The 21,687-nt window shown below is 37.9% G+C and overlaps 1 protein-coding gene across 7 annotated transcripts in view; it reads right to left on the bottom strand.

Moving 5' to 3' along the window:
* ERCC6 (ERCC excision repair 6, chromatin remodeling factor) overlaps nucleotides 1-21,687 on the bottom strand; it is a 72,388-nt gene that overhangs the window by 49,048 nt on the left and 1,653 nt on the right. For all 7 annotated transcript variants that reach the window (XM_039872361.1, XM_039872358.1, XM_039872360.1 and 4 more), the window contains exons 2-5: nucleotides 18,241-18,676; nucleotides 16,347-16,467; nucleotides 14,357-14,465; nucleotides 9,162-9,891 (exon numbers count right to left, since the gene is read on the bottom strand). In XM_039872361.1, the coding sequence (XP_039728295.1) occupies nucleotides 9,162-9,891; nucleotides 14,357-14,465; nucleotides 16,347-16,467; nucleotides 18,241-18,662 (1,382 nt within the window). In that variant the 5' untranslated portion in view covers nucleotides 18,663-18,676. The remainder of the gene's footprint in view (nucleotides 1-9,161; nucleotides 9,892-14,356; nucleotides 14,466-16,346; nucleotides 16,468-18,240; nucleotides 18,677-21,687) is intronic.

Here is a 21,687-nt window from a genome sequence, read left to right on the forward strand (position 1 = left end):
TCTGTAAGTTATTTTCAAGTCCTGAGTTCTGTTTTTTGGGGGGTTTCCCAGTGGATTCACTTTACAACTGGGTTCTGCATATCGGCTGATGGGAAGAATCAGAAGCCCTGATTTTGGGTCCAAGCTTCCTTAGGACCAGGTGGGAAAGGCTGGGCAAAAAGATTAAACTTTTTATGAAAGAATGAGTCTTCTGACAGAGGAAGAAAGAAGTTTAACTAGCCCTGAAGTATATTTACATTAGCAGAAAGGAAATGTTTTTGATGTTCCCACCTTCATCTTCTTTAATCCATACATGTAATTGTCACAGCTGCAACCAAATAAAATGAAGTGAGTGTATTACTCACTGGGGGTTTTTCTAACCCCTACAGTCAGTCCCTCAGTCGCCAGTGGCAGCCACTAGAGCATCCAGTAAAAAATTCAGATTTAAGATAGCCACTGAGAAGTGAAAACTAGTTGTAGGCAGAGAGCTGTTATTACAGGTCTGTAACTGGTAGGGAAAGGTCTGAATTTTAGAAACATCAGTTAACAATTGCTGCATTTGTCTCCTCAGCCACAAAATGAGCCAAATATTAGGTTCTTACAGGACTAAATGAGATTATATATGTATTAAACCCTTTGTAAACTTTTTTTTTACACTACATACATGTCAGATGCTATCTTATAATTATTGGCAGAAGATTACACAAACAAGTAAAATTGAGAAATATTAGTTAATTATAGGTTAAATGTAAATAAAAATAACAAATGTCAAAACACCTATTGCAATCTTTAGCAGGCAGGAGTTAACTGCAACCCCAAAGTCTAAGGGCCATCATGCTACTCCACTCCTACTGTCAGCCAAGACCAAGATTATTATTGTAGTCTACTGTGACATAAGAACCTACACACACAGGACACCAAGGAGTGTGGAAATCAAGCCTTACAAGGCATGACAGAAGGATCAGGAACAATGACCTTAGAACAGAGAGAATTGTGAGAAACCAAAGTGTAATCTTGACCTACCCACACTTGGAACCAATGAACATGCTGTGATGTTTGAAGAACGTCCCTTGGGCAAATACCTAGTGCCCCCTAGTGTGTTCAAAAGAGATATAACTTTTTATTTCTTCCCAAACAACCGTTGATAATGTACTTAACATCTGTATAGATATTTTATCATTAAGTGGAACCTTAACATTAATAAAAAATGTAAGGAAAGTAAGAAAAGCCTAACATCAATAAAACTAAGTTGATAACAGCTAATGATATGGTTATGCATACTAATACCAATTGTTAAACCACCTTTCACTTTAGAGAGAAGTCACCTTTTCATATATATCAATATTCATAAGGTCTTCTTCATGCTACTCCATCTACTTCTCACGGACCCTCTTACTGGCTTGATGGAATCTTTGTAGTAAATGTTTTACTTAGTGGACATGCAAATAACAAGAACAGCTAATATTTACTGACTGCCTGACATGTGCCAAATACCTTAGATGTATTATCTATCATGTGTAATCCTCACATCACCCTTGAAGAGGGTACTGCTATGATTCTCGTTTTACAGATGAGGAGATGTATAAGATCTCAGAGCTACTAGGTGAAACTTTGGCATTTTGATTCCATGGCCCATGATTTTTAACCCATTTGCCAAATATCACCTCCTTGAGTAACAACAGCTAGTCAGGACAAGTTGTGTTTTGAAATTACACATACATACATCCACATTATGCATATACATCTTAATTTAGGATCAGAAAACAAATACTAAATAATAACAGTTACTTAATAATTACTGATGCTCACTGTGTGCTGGACACTGTTTTAAGTATTTTACAGGTATTAACTCATTTAATCCTCACAACCCTATGAGGCAAATACTTCTACTGATCTCTTTTTCACAGTTAAAGAAAGGCAGACCAGGAGAAGTACAGTAGCCTGCCCAAGACCAATGTTAGGATTCAAACCCAGATTATTGGGCTCCAGAGTCTGTACTCCTAACCGCTTACAAAATCTTGCCTCTCAAAAAGTATTTTTCAAACTCCCTAATACTACTTCTTTTCTCATAGTGCCAGCCAAAGAGTCAATAATCACCTCTTTAACTGATATATGATAAAAACAATTCTAGAGGAGCAAACTAAATTCTAAAACTTTAACTCAAATTTGTCTCAAAAAAAGTCAGTGCTAAAGCTTAAGGAAGGGAAAGACTGCTTTCATTTTTGTACAATAACACGATTCTTCCCTACCTCAAACCTGTGCGGGGACAGTCAAAACTCACTTTCTACTGGACACCTGCCATCTTTTCCAAATAACGGTAAAATCAGTTTAGCAGTTCTTTTTACTGCAGATAATCTGGGCTGACTAAGCACATAAGATACATTTAATATCAGACAAACCAATATACTCCACTGCTCATACCAACCCACAAAAAAAAAAAAAAATGCAAACTGCCCCTATTAATGTGAATTGTCAAATATTAGTAACCTGAGATCATATAGTAATAAAACAAACACACTCTCTCCAAAAATTCAAGGAAGTCACATATTGAGCTGCTTGAAATTCAAAACTGAGCTTACTGCTCTGAAGGGCCACCAATCTGGAGCAGTTCAGATCTATACTGACTGTGAGGGAAAAGGCACACCATATAGTTAAATCGTTCTTAATAAAGGGTGAAATTTCAATATGAAGACCATTCTCTACTTATTGTGATATCCATGAAAGAAATTCTACAACAGAAGCACAAAGAGTACAATTTGATTTTTAAAAATATATTCAAGGCACCAAGCTGGGTATTTAATATAGTTTGTATTTCGGTAGTGCAATAGGTTTTCTATTTCAGACAGCTAAGAATCCCTTACAGATTAGTCTAATTTGCTAAATTGAGATACTCGGTGTTTTACTTTTCTTATTTGCCTTTTTATGGTCTATCTGGGTGGACTTAATTGGCACATCTGAGCAGATGAAATACCCTCAGATAGGAGTCCAGATCTCACAGAGTAAATTAAGACTGATGCAGACAATTATGCACTGGAGCTGAGAATGTGAGGTGTGTGCAGAGCACGAAGCAAAATTAGTCTTCATTTGTGTCTTAGCTTCGTCATTTAAAAGCAGCTAAGACACTCTCTAAGAAAATTCCTTAAGGGAATAACTTTTTCTTCTCTTTAAAACAGATTCTTAGAAGAAGAAAAAAAAATTAGTTCTTGAGAAATTAACTCCCAGAAACTGATGATAAGAACAATCTTCAAATCATCATATTTAGGTTTCTGGATCAAATCTAGATTTTTACTAAATTCAGATTTTTAGAGATTAAATGATTTTTTTTTAAGGTCAAAAACGTCAAGCTTCACAGTTTTGGTCTTTGCCTAAGTGCAAACTGAAGGTACTGAATCTTCATCCAGGACAAACAAAAATCCAAATGAAAGACAAACGAGACAATCCCAGTGCAAAGGGAGGCAACTCTAGGGAACAGGAAGAGAGAGAGGCTCCATGAAGACAATCAAATGGAGAAAGAGCAACTAGGAGAGTGGTTCTAGGAAGCATGACGACCTTTAGTAGAATTTCAAGTGAGAAATGAGACCTGCAGAAAGTATGCAGTTGGTCTCCATCAAGTAAAAGAAAAAATCAGTTGCTGAGGTAATGTTCTCAGTCTATCATAACAGACCAAGATGATAGATGGCTCCCACCTGACCCAAACAACCTTCAGACCCCAAATTACCTCAGCTTTCTGGGCTAAGGTTCCTATCTCTTATGGGCTTGTGAAGATTAAACCAATGAACTCATATAACATGAAGCACTGCCAAATGGTAAGCATTCAATAATGTTAGCTATCATTGTTGTTCTCATATAACCTCTCCCATCCCCCACTGATGCCACCTTGCTCAGGACACTGAGGCCTCCAAATGTGCAAATCAAAAAGGCTTTTTTCAACATTATCCTATTTTGTTTGACCTATATCAGCATCTAAAAATGCTGACACCCTTCCTCTTCTGGAATTATGCTTGTACACAGCCAAACCCTCCAAACCAGGATCGAATTTGCCCCTTGGCCACAGAAGCTCCAATACTCAAGGAAGAGGACAATGAAGACATTGTTTTCCCAAATGATTAAGCCCTGCAGAATATTAGAAGAGATCCTGTAAGATCTACATAATGAATGGAGTCATCAGTCCTTTTTAACTTAAAAGTTATTCATGTAAAATAAATAAGGCAGAAGAAACATCTTTACAAGGTCAAAATGTTTTTAAAAAGTTACATCAACAAGCATCATGACTACAGATTCAGATTACACCAGACCAAGAGGCAAATTCTATCCCCATCCACACCAAATCCTTATCCAACTGGATTAGTTTTTGGTTTGGTTTCTAGTCCTGGGAGGTGGAGGCAACTATGTGCTGATTCTTGGCACCACCTTGTGGCCACATCTAGATATTGCATATTCCATATAGTTCCACAAATGGAAGGAAACTGACATTTACATAATCCTGTCCTGGCTCCCAGTCTCAATTCTACCTCTTTCTTAACAGTGAGATCATGAACAAGCTGATCAACCTGAATGGGCCAAGATAGGTATACATAGGATCAAAGACTGAAATGAAATGTAGGAAAATAACAAAAAATATGAAGAGGTGTAAATTTTTTGCATCTTATCATAATTTCACTACTCAAAAAAAGGAATCATCAGAAGTGATAGTGGAGAGTGGCAGGGAAGCCTATAAACAATTCAGAAGTACAAACGAATCAATTTCAGGCTGCGATCTTAGCTGCTTGGCTCAAAGCACCAGATAATCTGAGGAGGCTCAGGCACTGTCTACTAGAGTCTGTTTCTGAACTCTTCTGTGTTTCGCTGACTGGGGGTGGCTGTGGGGGTAGGGTAGAGATATATTCCAGCAGCAATACCAAGATGACTTTAGGCTAGAGAAAAAAGCACTACATTCTCAAACCCCAATATCTTTAGCAACGATACATCCCATCTACTTCAAAGGTTTACTAAATGGGAACATTAAAGCCTATGATAATGAAGAATGCCATCAACCTCACCTCAAAATTAGTGAGAGCTCAGTCGAAAAGTGCAATGCCTAGCTCCTCCCACCCTTGACCTGCTGCCTCAGATGCTCCAGGCTGAGCCATGAAGATACTACTCAGGTGATACTGAAGCACACCCTGATAAGAATCAGATGATCTATTATGTACAGTATGTAACTAAATGAACTGACCCAAAGGTCCTCTCCAGGTCCTCTCTTACATAAACACAATTTGCAGGATTTTAGAAAAACTGATGTACCAACCAAATCTGCCAAAAGCTACTGCCTCAGAAAAGAAAAAAATGTATAAATCGACTTACATATATGAACTGGTTCCGAAACTTGACAGTGCATCACAATCACTTAGGAAAGCTTTTTAAAATTACTGCCTGGTAGTCCCACACTAGATCTCTTGAATCGGCACCTCCAACACCTGGACTCCCAGGTGATTCTACAGAGCCAGTCTGTGTATTAGCAACCTTTGCTTTAGTCTATTCTCACTGCAAAGGAAATGTAGGCTGTTAGGTAAGCAGGTCAGACAATAATGGCTGGCAAATGGAAACAGAAAGAGCTTCAGGATATGGGGTTAAGTTAAATTATAAACTCTAACCCTAGTCGTGCCAGCCCAAGACAAAACTTATTTAGAAATGCATCTTCTCGCTCAAGATGCAATCTGACCTACACCCCAAGTCTAACCCAAACAGTACTGACTGCTGTTGGGGAAAGAAGCAAGAGTTGGTGACATTTTTTTGTTTGTGTTTTATCTCAAGGTTGGCAAATAGCTGGCATGAATATTGCTGCTTTGCCTCTCTATACCCTCACCCAATTTAGACATCACTAATGGGCCACATGCAGCACTCTTTCCCAGGGAACCCAAACAGGGCCTCCGTCTACCCCTGAACAGACTACCACTGCCCAAGATGGGAGCTGGCTGATAAGGCAACGGCTTGTGCCCTCCTTGTCCTGGGGTAGACAGCTTAGAACCGGGCCTCTATAGAACACAGCCACCACACAAATATCTAAGGCAATCCAAATGAGACTCCTGAGGAAATAACGTTTCCAAGCAAAACAAGAATTTTCCTTTCCAATGATGCACCTGACGTTTGGGGGCAAATGTGGCAAGTGTTTAACCTGCATCTTAAGGTCCATATCAACATATCTGAACTAGCCAACAGATGAGGCCCTGTACTGGGATGAACCTTCTCCACAAAGTCTTCTCCAAATACCCAGTGTGAATTCATTATTCCCTTCACACTGGCTAGGTCCTATCTGTATCCATGTCCCCTAAAAGACTGCAAGTTCTTTGCTGGGGACTCCAGAAGCCAGTCCTAGAACGGAGACACACATTCACACAGTGAGAGCAAAGACGAAACAATGGCCATTGATATATCTCAACTGGGAAGTGACTCAACATCAGAGGTAGCAAGGACTGCTGACCTTTGATCATCTTGAGGGAAAAGGTGCACATATGGAATGTTTGGTCTTCTAGGCCACTCTGGGCTGTCCTGGCTGTACAAACTGAACGAGATAAGCAACATGTAAGTGCTCATCAGGGACACAAACAGTGAAAGTATGTTATTTCTATTAAGTCTTTACTTGGCTCCTGGAACTCCCAGACCTAAGCTTTCCAAAGCAGCGATATATTTTAAGAGCTAAACCTCTTTCCTAAGAGCCCTAATGGAAACTGGTACTACAAAATTAAAATTAAAAAACAATGGATATGTTGTAAGATCTGCATACCACTCACATTTAAGAACTCACAGAATATTTACTTCTAAGAAGTGGCTTACCCATCCTGGTACATTATCAGATATATGAAAATCAGAGAACACCAATGAGGAGAGTCTCTAAATGCAATTTGGTACAGAGAAAGAAGCAGGATAAAAATGTGGGAAAGGCAAAATACATGGGCAATTTAAGAAATGGTTAAAACTTCAAAGACTAATCTGAGGTCTTGGGCTAAATCAGAAAGTAGGATCATAAGTGCTATTATCCAGTTCCAGAAAAGGTTAAGCTGTAGAGACTTGGTAGGAAACTCCCAGTGAGCATCAGCTAAAAATAAAGATACCTAGTTAGGACTAACCTAGAGCTAATGAAAGATCTATGGCTCTCAAGTTGAGAGAATAAGGGGCTAAGATGTCTAAGAGTCACTCACTTTCACTTCTATGAGTTTAGAAGAGCATTATTATTAACAGCTTTAACTAACACATATTTAAGTTCAAAAAAGATGCCTAGCCTGGGTACATATTCCTAAATGCTAACCATCAGGAAAAACTCATTTTCTATGTTGTAAACTGTATGGGGCTTTATTCTGATCATCTATCATCAAACCATTGCTAAGAAATCCTTAAGTCTTCTGCAACGTCTACAAGGATCAGCAACAAGAAATAATAAAATATAGAGTGACTGGCAGTTCTAAAAAGTTCTTAATACGTTTCTCAATTCTGAGCATTTTCTTTTCTTTAAACATCCCCCAATCCAAAGAGTACCACAGATGTAGTATAAGCATTTCAATATGGATATGTGCAGTTTAATAGCCTTAATAACTGTAGCTATAAAATTTTAAGAGCTATAGTATTTTGTTGGCAATTAGAGTTATTGATATTTTTGAAATTCATTAGAGGTTTAACTATAACTTTAGAAAAAATTGACTTATGATATGGCTTTGGAAATAATAGTTTTACAATGGTAACATTATTAAGAAAAACTTAGAATTTAAACTATACCCATATTTAAAATTCAATCAAAATAAATTGCTCTTGATCAAAATTCTGATATATTTAAAATATACTTAATATTGACCCAATTTAATGGGAAGAATATATTGCTCCATTTATAATCAATACGTTCAACTTAACACTTTTATTAATTCTCTGCAGTGTTTAAGATAAAGACTGACACTGCTCACTGTTCAAAAGAGTATTGAGCAATATCCCTCAAAAATTTCAGATGTGCAAAATAACTTTAAAGTTGCAATGAGAAGTGACAAATTTAAACCTCTTCAACTATGTATCACTATGTAAGGTACTACTACAATGTGAGTGTAACAGCTCTAGACAACTGGATTTAGGTCACAGGTCCTCAAATTATTCCTGAAAAGAACTATGCTGCATCTCCTTTAAAGGGTTATGGAATGTATATGGCAGTCTGGATGTAAGTGATCAGCAGTTCTCAATAACAAGAAAATAACATCAGGTCAATCTTCCTTCATGAAAGCCAGTGGAAAGCTACAAGAAATGCAATAAACTAGGTCTCCCTACATTGAGAAACAAGAAAAACCTGTTGAGGACTGGGAAAAAGCTGTCCTGGGAGAAAATATTTAAAAAATAATCTGTTAAATGGATTCCTTTATTCCTGTAAGCTTCTTAGCACTCTTAGTAAGCTGAAGTGTGAGACTGGAGACACAGCAATGGAGAAACCTGCAGCATACACTGTTTTTGGCTCACAGAAAATGTGTGGCAACATGCAATACTGACCACGAGCAAACGCATTCACCTTCCCTTTTCTCTTTCTAGCTTACTTGCATCATATACTGACAAAGTCATGGAAATAAAAGACAAAGTAAGTCGCTAGCATAAAAAAATGACTAAACAAGAAAGGTATGCTGTGTATACAAAGTACATTTCTGGTACAACGCAGTTTATAATTCTGTAGATAACTACTATTTCAAGACAAGGAGGGAGGAATTAAGAAAGCAAGCTTATTCTTTGGTTTGTTAAAGCTTAAATTTCAGCTCTTATTTGAAGGAAAGTCCTCTAAAATTACTTTCCTTCCTCAAAAGAAAAAAAACAAACCACCCAATATACACTATGTAAGCCAACCTTTTCCTTCTCCTGATTCTGTCGCAGGGCAACCACTCGGTAAAAGGCACACAGCTCCTGCTTCAGGTTTCTGCATTGTCTCTTGCCCCAGCCCTTCCCCTAGGCTTTTCTTCTTAGACTTGCCTCCAAACTGGAGTGAAGACTCAGAAGTAGAAGCATTTGGGGTGAGCTCCACAGAATACTCAGGGCTCTGCTGGTTCTAGCAGGCTAAGGCTGCAGGAAGTCCAACCTTTGGATAAACAGGGGTCTAATATATTAAGCTGGATCTAGAACTCTTATTCATAAACCTACAGCCTAAAATAAAGCAAGCAATCTGTTTATAATCTCTGCAGACTGACCTTAACCGTTGCTTATAATAATCTTCATCTCCATCGTCTCGGCATCTCACTACTTTCCGACTTCCTCGTCCTCTTCCTCCTGTGATGGCTTCATCTTCTTCCCCAGAACTTGAAAAAAAGTCGTCATCCACCTCTTGTGCTATGCCTTTCTTCTGCCATTTACAGTGCTTGAGCACAGATCCTAGTTCAGACTCAGTGCCTTCTCCTGACAGATCAGCCCCTGCTGCCTCCTCCTGCTCCTCTTCCCCTGTGGGTATGTACTCAGACTCTTCACCCTCAGAGTCTCCTTCTGCCACTGGCTTCACGTTAGACTCCAAGGGTTTCTTTCCCATCGGCAGTCTCAATTTCCCCTGGAACTGAAGAGCTCTCTTCTGGAGTTTCTTGACGTGTTTTTTCAAGCGCTTGTCTGTTTTTGAGAGAACTTTGCTTCTCCTATTTGGTTTCTTTTCATTGAGTGTTGGGCTCAGCTTAGAATTGACCAAGGCTGGAGTTTTTCTAGCTGCCCTTTTATTACAAGCTTGCTTCTTCCTTTCAAAAGATAGTTTTTCTTGATCTGCCAAATACTTTTCAAAGCCTGATGCTTCGTTGAGCATTAGTTTTCTAGGCTTTTTCTCCTGTTTCTGAGGAATCTGGGTGCCAAAAGGTGTCATCTGGCCAGTGCGAATGAGCTCTTCCCAAGCAGTCTCCTGAACAGGCATTAGCATGCTGCCAAGACAGGACGGCCCTGCTTCTGAAAGAGGGACGACAATGCATTGGGCACTAGCATAAAACTTTCCAGGAGTACAACAGATGTATTCACTTGTTCAATAGTAGATACTTACAAAGAAGCCATATTAAAAAAATATTGTACTAAAGCATATTATCTATAAAGATTAAAGTAAACTTTATTATAACATTCATCATGCCACCTTTAATATACCCCTGTTCACAAAGGTGATTTCTCAATAACTTTTCCCAAGATATGGCATTATAAATATACTCTCTGTGCATCCAAAGACAGACCTAATCATATGTAACATACATACAGACAGATAAATTTAGCTGTTTCCTCGTCAATTCAAGAGTAACCTGGGAGGAAGCAATCTTCCAAGTTTCCATGTCATTGCTAATACCAGCATTTAGGTGGGCTTAAATCGAGACACAGTAAAAACAGAAAAGAGACAGCCAAAGAATCAGCATGCCCCTAATAAGTAAAATATAAATGTTAAATCTGCACTGTTTAATATAATAGTTACCATGTGGCTATTTAAATCTAAGTTGAAAATTCAGTTCCTGAGTTACACCTGCCATATATCAAGTGCTCAGTAGCCATGTGGGGCTAATGGTTACCATAATGGACAACACAGACAGACAACATCCCCATCATTGCAAAAAGGTCTTTTGGACAGAACAATGTTAGGTGTGTGAAGTTAACCAGCTAAAGAGATGTACTAAAATTGGAAGTTATGGCATAATAATATAAAGTTACCCATAAATCACCCCTCTTTTATTAACTGAAATTAATTTCTGGCAAGATTACTTTACTGGTACATTGCCAAAATACCAAAAGAAGTAAGGCTTAACAGGAAGGAATCCATATTCTAAAATCTACATTTCTTCTAGGCCAATACTACCAGCCAATTTCTCATTAAACTTGCAATGAAAAATAATTTCATCAGAAAGTACACAAATCCTAAATATACACCTCAAAGAATTTTCAGAAAAAAACACATCCATACACCAGCATCTAGATCAAGAATCAGAAATTACTAGCACCTCAGATGTGCCCTTCTTGGTGCCACCAAGCCTACACCCCACTGCAAGATAACTTATTAACAGTATAAACAAGTTATACTTGACTTTGAACTTTATGTAAATGGAAATGTTCATATTCTTATGTCTGGCTTCTTCTGCTCAACCTTATGTTTATAAGAATCACACTTATTGAATATAGTTACAGTTTTGATTCTCATTGCTATCATATTCTATTACATAACTATCCTACAGTCTTTCATCCAATCCACAGGTAATGGACATTTGGGTAGCTTTCAGGTTTTGGCTACTAGAAATAATGTTGCTATGAATATTCTGGTATACATTGTTTGATAATATATGCATATAATTCTTTGGATATGTTAAGCTTTAGTAGACATGCCAGACAGTTTTCCAAAATGGTCCTATCAACTTTAAGTTCCACCAACAATGTTTGAGTTTCAATTAGTCCACATTCTTGCCATTCCATTTTACCTATTCTGGTAGGCATGTAGCATTACTACTGCATGGTGAAATTTGTATTTCCCTGATGACTGATGAACTATGGTAACTTTTCATGGATTTATTGATCTTTTGGATAGCCTCTTTTGAAGAAAATGATCAAGTCTTTTGCCCATTTTTCTCATAGGATATCTGCCTTAAAAAAAAAAAGAGACACTTCTAAGAGTTCTTTAGATATTCTGGGTTCAAGTCCTTTGATTGATACTTGTATTGGAAATGTCTTCCCCATCTCTGCAGCTTGCCTTTCACTATCTCAATGTTATCTTTTGATAGACAAAATTTCTTAGTTGTAATAGAGTTCATTTATCAGAAGTTTTCCTTTACAGTGAGCATTTTTGTGTCTCATTAAGTCTTTGCCCAAAATCATGAAAATGTTTTCCTGTTAAAAGTTTTGTAAAAGTTTTGTTTTAACACTCACATTCAGATCTACAATCCATTTGGCATTTATTTTTGTACATGGTATAATGGGCCAAGGTTCATTTTATCTTTATGGGGATTAACCCAGCACACTTATTAAAAAGATGTTTCTTCTCCACAGCACTGCACTGCCACATCTGTCATAAATCAAGTGACCATATATAGATGGGTCTGTTTGCTAGACCCTCTATTCTGTTCCACTGGTCAGTCCATCACTGTGCCATTACTCAGTGACTTAATTACTATAGCTTAATAATTGGTCTGGATACTTCGTTCTTTAAGATTGCCTTATCTATTCTTGGCCCAATGCATTTTTATATAAATTTTAGAGTAAGTCTGTTTAATGCCTCCTACACTTCTCACTCCACACCTTCTCCCTCAAAAACCCCCCTAAAATTTATACTGAAGTGCACTGAAACTGCAAATGGATAGAACTGATATCATTACAATATCGTATCTCCTGATCCATTACCATGGTGTGTTTTTTCCCACTTATTTAAGTCTTCTTTAATTTTTAAATAACATTTTCTAGTTTTTAATATAGAAAACACTGTAGGAAACATTTTTTGCTAAGATTTACTTCTAGGTATTTGATTGTAAGTGGCATCTTTATTAAATTTTTTGTTTTTGTTGGTATATAGAAATATGACTGATTTTTATATATTGGACTTATTTATATTCAGAGATATTGCCAAATTCACATATTAATTCCAACAGATTATCCATTGATTCTTTTGGCTTTTCTACATAAACAACCATGTATTCTGTGAATATTAATGGTTTTATTTCTTCATTTCAATTGTTACGCTTTTTATTTTTCTTCCATTACTACATTGTCCAGTACAATGTTTAACAGAAAAGGAGATGAGCATGTCACTTCATCCCAGAGCAGAGGAGCAAAGCCAAGTGCTGCGAAGTGTACCCCACCTACTTCCAGGAAAGGATTTTTTAACAGATAATCCTCACAACAATCTCTGAAATGGATCACTATGTGGAGAACAGGGGAAAAGAAACCTCAGGGGAGTACATGAGTAGAGAAATGAAGGTCTATCATACTTATGCCTACCTCACGAGTTCAAAACAAATATGGAACGGCTAAGAAATGCACCAAGGTGTACACTTTGGCAATGCAGAGCTGGTGTGCACAAAGCCTGGACTCCTAGACACTCTGTTCCACTGCCTCTCCAAATAGGGCACAGGGCACCAGAGATCCAGAAGGGCAAAGGAGGGAGGAAAATAGAGAGACCATGAGTCTGAAGTGCTGGCTGACGCCTCCAATGGAGAAATATAATAGGAACTAGGAGAACAGAAAAAGGTCTACAGATTTGTACGATACTAGAACCTAGGTGCCCCCAAAAGCTACGAGGAGTGGATGAGATTATTTGGGGAAGAGATACAAAAAAAAGGGATCAGCAAGAAATCCTCAGAACAATCAACATTTAAAATAAAGCCATAAAACCCTGTCAAAAATAACTAAACAGAAATGGTCAGAAGGCCAAAAGGAAAATCAGGAGAGAAAAGGCTCCTGGAAGGCACAGAAATATCAATTGCTGATACAGGCCAAGTGGAGTAAGAGTGAAAAGAGGCTTTTGGATTTGGGGAAGTAACTATTAATCTTGGGCAAAGTTTTACCAAAGAAGCAGTAGGAGGCGAAAGTTATCAGCTAGTTTAGGCAGCCCAACATGAACAAATATCTGTTACCAGTGAGAAATATGTACCTCAGTAGCAGAAAGCACTGGCCATACGTCCAACAAATTCTGAAAGACTGAACTTTAAAAGCACATCTATTATTTTTTTCTATTGCTCAATTAATTCTTCATAATTCTCTTGTCTTATTGAATAAATTTCTGGAGCTAGTAGAAAATATTTGCTTGAAGAGCTTAAATGCTAAGAAGCCTTAATCTATATTTCAAGTAATAAACAACTAAACAGCTACCAACAACTTCTAAACATACATATACATACATAGTGTAGAGATATTTTATTTCAGAGCTTATGCATTTTCCCAAAAGGTCTTCCAAAAGATGCCCATCCAAGGAGGTGATACCAACAAAATCATGGTCATGGTATAACCGGAATGAAAGTGTCTTTTCTTAAACAAAAAATTGATACTTGGAAAGTCTGCCTAATGTCTCAAAAAGATATGTGAAAGCAATTCTATGAATGCTGACTGATGATGCTGAGCTTACAAAATGTAATTCAAGCAAGATGTTGTCTTTAAGAAATTAACCATATAAGAATGTTAAAATTTCTAATTTATTAAACATAATAATAAATGTGCACTAGCTGCCAATAGTAGACTGAGTTAAAAATTTGCTTTCATTCTCTAAAAACCCCATGTGACTTAAAAAGAGATTTGATTCTACAAGTGTAGAGAATAAAATTTTCCTAAATCAGTATAACACTAAGGCAAAAAAATATATTTTTCTCAAAACTCACGCCAGGACTGAAGAGACACCCTCCACTGACTACAGGCATCAGGCATCAATTCAAGAACAAAGAGACACTGTTCCCACTATCCTCACCTGCATCCTCCTCCAGACTGGCATGATCTATTTCAACTTTTATCTCCACTCCTCCAAGAATGGCCTGGAGACGTTTTTGTTTTGCTGTGATCTTCTTTAGCTGTTGTTCCTTAAATGGTAAATATTAAACACAGAAAACAGCAATGAAGTGATTTACTGTTAAATACAAAAGACAACATTACAAAATTTAAAAACTTTAATCAAGAGCAAAATAAAACAGAAATTCCATATATTACTGTTACTACAGAGAACCTTGTATGAGCAACTGCCACTTTTCGAGAAGGAAGTAGGCCTCAAAGCATTTCCATCAGGCTGTCCCTGCCCGCTCTCCTGACTGGGCAGCACACAGTTTTCTATGTGCCAAGCGCTGATGTTCACGTGTACCAACTCTGCTGATTTGGGAGGTGGAGCTGCTCTATTTGGTTCCCCCATTAAAAACTAGGTAAATCACTATACTTCTGTGTTTCTGACCTTAGCGGCCAATGGGCTATAAAAGGTTAATAGGCTGTAGGGATAAGAAACAGAAACGCAAATGTTCAAAGGTTGAAAAAGTCAGTCCCCTTTGATAATCTACCATATTTTTGATTGTCCTTTATAGTATTCTACCAAATCACAAAATTGTAAAACAAAAATATCTTCTGACATATCCTTTTACCCAACTCATCCCAGACTCTTCATCTTGTCACCCTCTATATCACCAGAGCTCAGATATGGGGCCATCCCCAAATAAGTAGGCCTCTTGATATCTGGTTCCTCCTAAGGTCAAGAATATTTAAATACCAAATATGAGTGTGGGGCAAGGGGAAATCCTGAATATAAAGACCATGCTATGATTTGTAATTTGTTTTCTCTTGCAATTTTTCTCAGCAAAATCTCATTTAAAACAGCCTTTCTCTCTGAATAGTCTATCTCTAAATATCAAAGAGCTACTCAAGGAAGATAGGAAAATATAATTGAGCTGGCCTATTACCTAAAGCAGCCTGAAGTCTGATCCTCTATTCTCCTTGAAACCCCAGCCTACCAGAAACCCAAAGGCAGAAAAGGTCTCTGCACATTAATTTACATGTTCCCACAAGAGGCCAGATGCTCCCCATCCTCTCTGATTTGGAGACACCACAGCTGCCTCAAGCCACTGCTAGTTGTGACTTTTAGGCTGCTATTCTGGAGTTAAGTGATAGAAGATGGGGTGGTAAATATAATGGACCAGTGAGTAGAAAGCAAAAGATAGAACTGAATCTATACACACCCCAACTAGTAGAGCTTAAATGAAAGATGCAAGGACTCTAACGGCAATGAAACAATTGCAAGCACAAGGATATCTAGTAGTAAAATGATCAAAACTAGTCATTCCTACCTGCTGCAATGTATTTTCACAAAACGTACATAAATTCTAAAAAGTGTTTCAAACCTCATAAAAACAATGTCATAAGTAACAGATATTCTCTACCCATAAATTCTACAACTCTAAGTGCATATGCAGTGTGGCTAGGTGATGACTATAATACCTAAGGCCAGCCTCTCAGAACAGTGCATATAAGTGTATGAGGGGTGATGGCTGCATCAATAGGAAATAGAATGTAAACAATCAGTGCAAGCAGGAGCTAAGCAGAAAAAAACAGTTCTCATAAGACAAGGAGACTGAGTAGAGACTGGCATACCAAACAGGAGCCTAAGCTGGATAAAAGAAAATGATCAAGCTAGAAAGACTATAAAAGTTCACAAGTGAGCAGGCACACAAAGCTAAAAAAGGAACTTTTCTCGAATATGTATGAGTATTTATGTGTATATTTTTAAAAATACTCTTTAACAGATGTTAAAAGTAAACAGCTGAAAAATTAAACATACAAAAAGGAATTTGAAATTTTCTATTAGAAATATATGCTTTACATCTTCTAAGTACTTTTCAGAATGCTTCCTAAATATTAAATGAGCCTAAATGATGACTTTTTCAAAAATGCAATACAATACTTAATGTGTTATTTGGAATCACCTTATTATACTTTTGCCGTTTTACAGAATCTAGTTTCCTGTTGATGTCTCTGTTGGTGGCAGCTTGAGGACTAAGTTGTTCAATAATTTTATTGATTTGCCTTAGGGATGTCGTACATGACCTGAAAAATAAGAAAAAATGTCTATTTTCCACTCTGATAACATTTTTCATAGTATAATTTAAGAGAGAATACTAAAAACATGTTATTTTTACTTATTAGCTAAAAGATAAAAGAAACTAAACCAGAATGCATTTTCTTGTTGGCCACAAATAGAACTTGAAGAGTCGTTATAAGTTTAAGATGACTACTAGTGTTTTCTTTCATCTGGCTTATTTAAATTAGCTCATTCCCCTTTGTAAGCTGATTCAGTCATTCTACTTTATTCAAGAGACTTGTGTTAAAACAATGTGCAATGAATGTGTCCTTTTATATAAAAAAAATGAATACATGACTTTTTTTAAAGACTATTTTTAGAGCAGTTTTAGGTTCACAGCAAAACTGAGAGGAAGGTACAGAGATTTCCCATAAACTCCCTGACTCAAACATACATAGCCACCCCCTATTATCAACAACCTATACATGGCTTTCTAAAGCTCATGGAAGTCTATCAAAGTTTGGAAAAGTACTTAAAATGCTTAAACATTTTCTTATATGTCAGACATCTGTGACAATACTTTTCTTTCACATGACTAGAAAACACATTTGCTAAGGCATTATACTTTGCAGGGCAAAGGAAAAAAAAAATCAATTTATAATACACTACTCCTAAAATAGACACCATAGGTAACTCCCAACTTTCAAGACACAAATTCAATCTTGACATTTGTATAATTTGCTATTTATATCCTTTATGGATTTTAGCATAAAAGATGTTATCAATACAAGTTATTGGTGGTCTAAGCACCATGTGTCAACCATCTACCTAGTGTTAGCCTGCCTTGTGACTGCAGCACTCTGCTCTGTCACGTCCATGCCTCCATAAGCAGTGGACACATTTCTAAGGTCAAATGTAAAAGGAGTGTTCATTACAAAGAGATGAGGTACTCACACCTCATGTGCAGCCTTCCCCAGTGGGTAGCCACAGCTCCACATTCCTCCTAGTGGGTAGCCACAGCTCCACATTCCTCCTTCCTCTCCCCTCCCTCACACCCATCTAAGACTGCACCATCCTTCCACCCAGTCCTCCTCTTCCTTTCTTGATCACCTGACACTGTCTGGAACACTGGCCAAGGGAGAAAAGACCAGCAATGGAGAGTGAGCTCAATCCTCCAGCCCTCTTCTAGCCCAGGTCCAGACCCTCCCTCTTCCCCAACAATGTGTTATGTTCAACAGAGCTCAAGTCTGTTTCTCCTCTAAAACAAATGAAATCTCCATGGATCTTCTTCTTCCCTTACAGTGTCAAAAGTAGACAGAAAAAAGGAAAAGCAGGGAGGTATTTCTCATTATTTCAAGAAATACAAATCTGAAGAATTACCAAAAGACTGACACTCGATTTAGAGACAAGAAACTGGAAAGAAACTATAGAGAAAAATGTGAGGGGGTGGATATGTTCTCAGTATCTTGAGTAGGACACATCAGAACTGTAGGTATATCTCTCCTTAAAAGCATTTGTGTATATTCTTGTGAGTCCAGGGTCACTTCTCACTAGAACACTATACATGAACAGGCCACTGTGAGCTAGACTGAGACCCTAACTACTATGTACAATGCTGCTCCAGAGTGAAAGGGTTGAAGCTCAAACACGAGGTCTAGGACTGCCTAATTGACCCCATCCTCTGAATAAGGAGTTCTATAAATCTCCTAAATTTCTGAAATACTACAGCTATTGCCTGAATTTCTCCATCAAATGTAAACACAAACTCTGCAATCAGAGAGAAGATGGTCCACACTCACGTGAGGTCATCCAGGACTGACCGATATTCCTTCTCTGCATCAGCGAGTTGGGTGGCATGGGTTACCTCATGGATGGCATTGTCCACCTGCTGAAGTACACCTTGCTCCAGCACGTCCTGGTCATAGACATCCACACCCAACCCCTGCAGTTCAAGGGCCTGTGCACTCGGCTCCACCGCCTGGATCTGATGTCTGTTGATGTGCAGCAGGGCAGGCCCCCTCCTCAGAATTTCCGACAGACACCCCTCAGTGGAAGTGTATGGCCCATTAGTAGAGGAACAAGAGGGGAGGCTTTCTTCCATCTCTGCATCACCATCATTTTCTTGCTTTATTGTCATTTCTTCATCATCACTGACATGCTGACTCTGTAAACAGTCTTGCTCCTTAGTTTGACTTGAGTGGGGGATTCTCTCATTTGGCATCCTCTACAGATTATCTAAAAGGAAAAAAAATTTTTTCGATAAGTCTTTTAGTTATATAGAATTGACAGTTATTTAGTTTCTTATTTTATAAGCAAACTGATTTCTCAAAAGATCAAGTAATAATCCTCCAATTACATAAATACGAGTTCCCAAGTATTCTTTTTCTTAAAAGCTATATATCTTCTTGAGTTCTAATAATAAATAAGAAAAACTGACATCCCTCCCCCAAAAAAGCAGTTTCATCAAAAAAGGGCATTTTGAGTAGCCAGCTAAGAAAGGTGGCATCCAAAATCCTGAGAGACACCCAGGGTCGTCTCCAAATCAACTTAAGTCATTTGATTGCTGCTTTCCAAGTCAGTATCTTCACTGCATTATGGCACAAATGATATACATTATAGCAGCACGATCAACTGTAACACACAGAGTTAGATCTAGTGATGTAAGGGGAGAGCTTCTGTAGGAATCTGACACTAGAACTTTAAGGTTGAACATTTACTCCAATAAACACAAACTCTGAACAAGAGATAATCATAGTGCCACTCAAATTATAATCTGAGAAAAATTAAAATATTCTCAAAAATAACTTCATTTCAATGTGTGATATAATTTCTAACCCATCAGGTTGGCAAAAACATAAAGCTGGATAATACCCAGTGTAGACCAGGAAGATCCACTCTCACACAATGCTGGTAAGAATATAAATTAGTAAAGCTCTTTTGGAAGGCAATTTAACAATATCTATTAAGATTTAAAAGGCACATGACTAGGTACTTATTCCAGAGAATTACACATGTACAAGCATATTTATTGTAGCATGTTTTTAATAGTTTAATGTAGGCAGTAGGCAGTAAACATATCCACTGGTGCTGATATAAAAGTAAAGTGAAAAAGGCCACATAGTATGAACACACTTATGTTGAAAAAAAATGTATATCTGCATCTGTATGTATAGAATGAATTCAAAGTGATCTGTAGATACACACTACAACTTCAATAGTTGGGAGGGGGAAGCAGAAAGGGCAGGGAGGAATAAAGAAGAACTTTCACATTTTACTCTAAGTACTCAGAAACTCTGAATGAAAATGTATTCACCATATTGTCTATATAACTCTACCTAATAAGTAGATTAAAAAGCAACACAATGACCAAGAGACAGCCTTGCTTTTAAGTTAACTGTCAAAAAAAACTACGGTTTCTTTCAGCACTGAAACTTTATTTCCGTGAAATGACAAGTTCCTCCAATAAGCCCCACTCATTGCTCATTAAATAAAACAATCCCAGCAGCCAAGCCCTGGGATACAGATATGCCAGGATCCTGCCCTGAGTGGCTCACTCTCTAGTGGAGAAGTGTGTCAAGACTACCAAAGTGGGGCATCTGTAGAATAGACATGGACAAGAGACCATGTGGACACAGAAGAAGGGACAATGCACTGGATCTGGAGTCCAAGAAAGAGGTACAAGCTAAGATTTACACATGGTTCAAGGTTTGATACACAGGAAAGGAAGGTTTGATATGCTGAAAGGAAGTCAGGTTCAGAGATGGTCTTAAATAACAAGTCTGGTCTGAACAACTGAATCACTGGTAAATTCAGTCACAAAAAATGATTATCTCAGAAAGGAAGCAGATGGGAAGCAGGGAGAGAGAGAGCTTTTAAAACCTCTAGTAACATGCCCGGGATGCAATCTAAAGTGCAAATATGGGCTCAAGAGAAAAAAGATGTGGATACATGACCAGGGCAAACAGCTCCTAGGATCACGAGGCTATGACAGGTACCAGAGATCCTTTTAGAAGGTAAGAAGAGGCTAACAATGAAAGGCTAAAAGTAAACAACATTAAGCAAGTTCCTTCATTTTGGGGCCTTCTGATTATTTTCAGGAGAAAAGATTAGCTTAGTGCTCTATCATTAACCAGTCTCCATTTTCAACAGAGACGGCAGGATTCTCGCTCAGTGCCTTAATATCAGCTGAAATTTAACAACTATTTTCATTTTTATTTATATGCATGCAAGTCTTTATTTTTCAGCTAAAAAAGACATTAATTCAACCAAAAATATTGTAGCATAAAGATAAGGTTAAAATAATGATGTTTGAAGACAACTAATAACAGAAAAGAGGGAATGGTTAAAAGTGGAAACTGATGTGGCACGTTTACATAAGGAAACTAGAAAGGGTCCAGTGGATTTGGAAATTAGCAGGTCAATTCGGTTGAGCAATGAAGACAAAAACCAGACTGTAGTGAGTTAAGTGAGTAAATGAGGAAACAGAGGATACAAGCAGGTAGCCCATCCTTTAAAAAGAGCTTGCCTGTGGAAGGGAGACAGCTGGAATGATAAAGTAATAATAGGCTAGGGGAGGAAAATTAGGTCAAGAAAAACTATAATGTAATAGCTGGAGGGGGAGTAGAGAGATAACGTACACAGAATGTTTATAAGAGACAGAAGCAGGAAAAGATCAAGTACAGAAGTAAACAGAAGGCACAACACATCTTTCTCTGACTCCTGCTGTACCTAAATTTGTAGGTACAGAATAGAGAAGCTGAGGTGGACCACAGAGAAAATATCCTATAAGGTAGGAAGTTTGGACATTTCCTGAGTCAGGGGACAAGCTTGAGATGCAGGTTAGAGAAGAACAAGAATCTGAAATAAATGTCCAGTAGAAGAGAAAAGCTGATGGGGAACAACATTGGTGATAGGTGTGGAGGGACTACCTGAGCCCCCGCCCAAACCACATATTGCCAACAATCCCCAAAGAAGTAACATTTCCTCCGTCAGTTATTAACAGTCCCAGGGTAAATGTCACTATTGGGGTTTTTAGAGCAGAAGTAGCAGAAGGACAAAAGGACATGGGGTAAAGATGCTAAGGAGAATAGTTCAAGTTACTGACCTTAGGGCCCAAGCTGGGTAGGAAAAAAAAAGTCAGAAGGGACTAGAAGAGGAAGAGAGGGAGAATGGGAGGGAGGAAGGAAGGATGAAAGGAAGAAAGACATCAAGAAGCCACTTAGAGAGAGATAGAGAGAGAGAGAGAG

This window comes from Pteropus medius, unplaced genomic scaffold, assembly GCF_902729225.1.
Source record: "Pteropus medius unplaced genomic scaffold, Ma_sr-lr_union100, whole genome shotgun sequence".
NCBI classification, from domain to species: Eukaryota; Metazoa; Chordata; class Mammalia; order Chiroptera; family Pteropodidae; genus Pteropus; species Pteropus medius.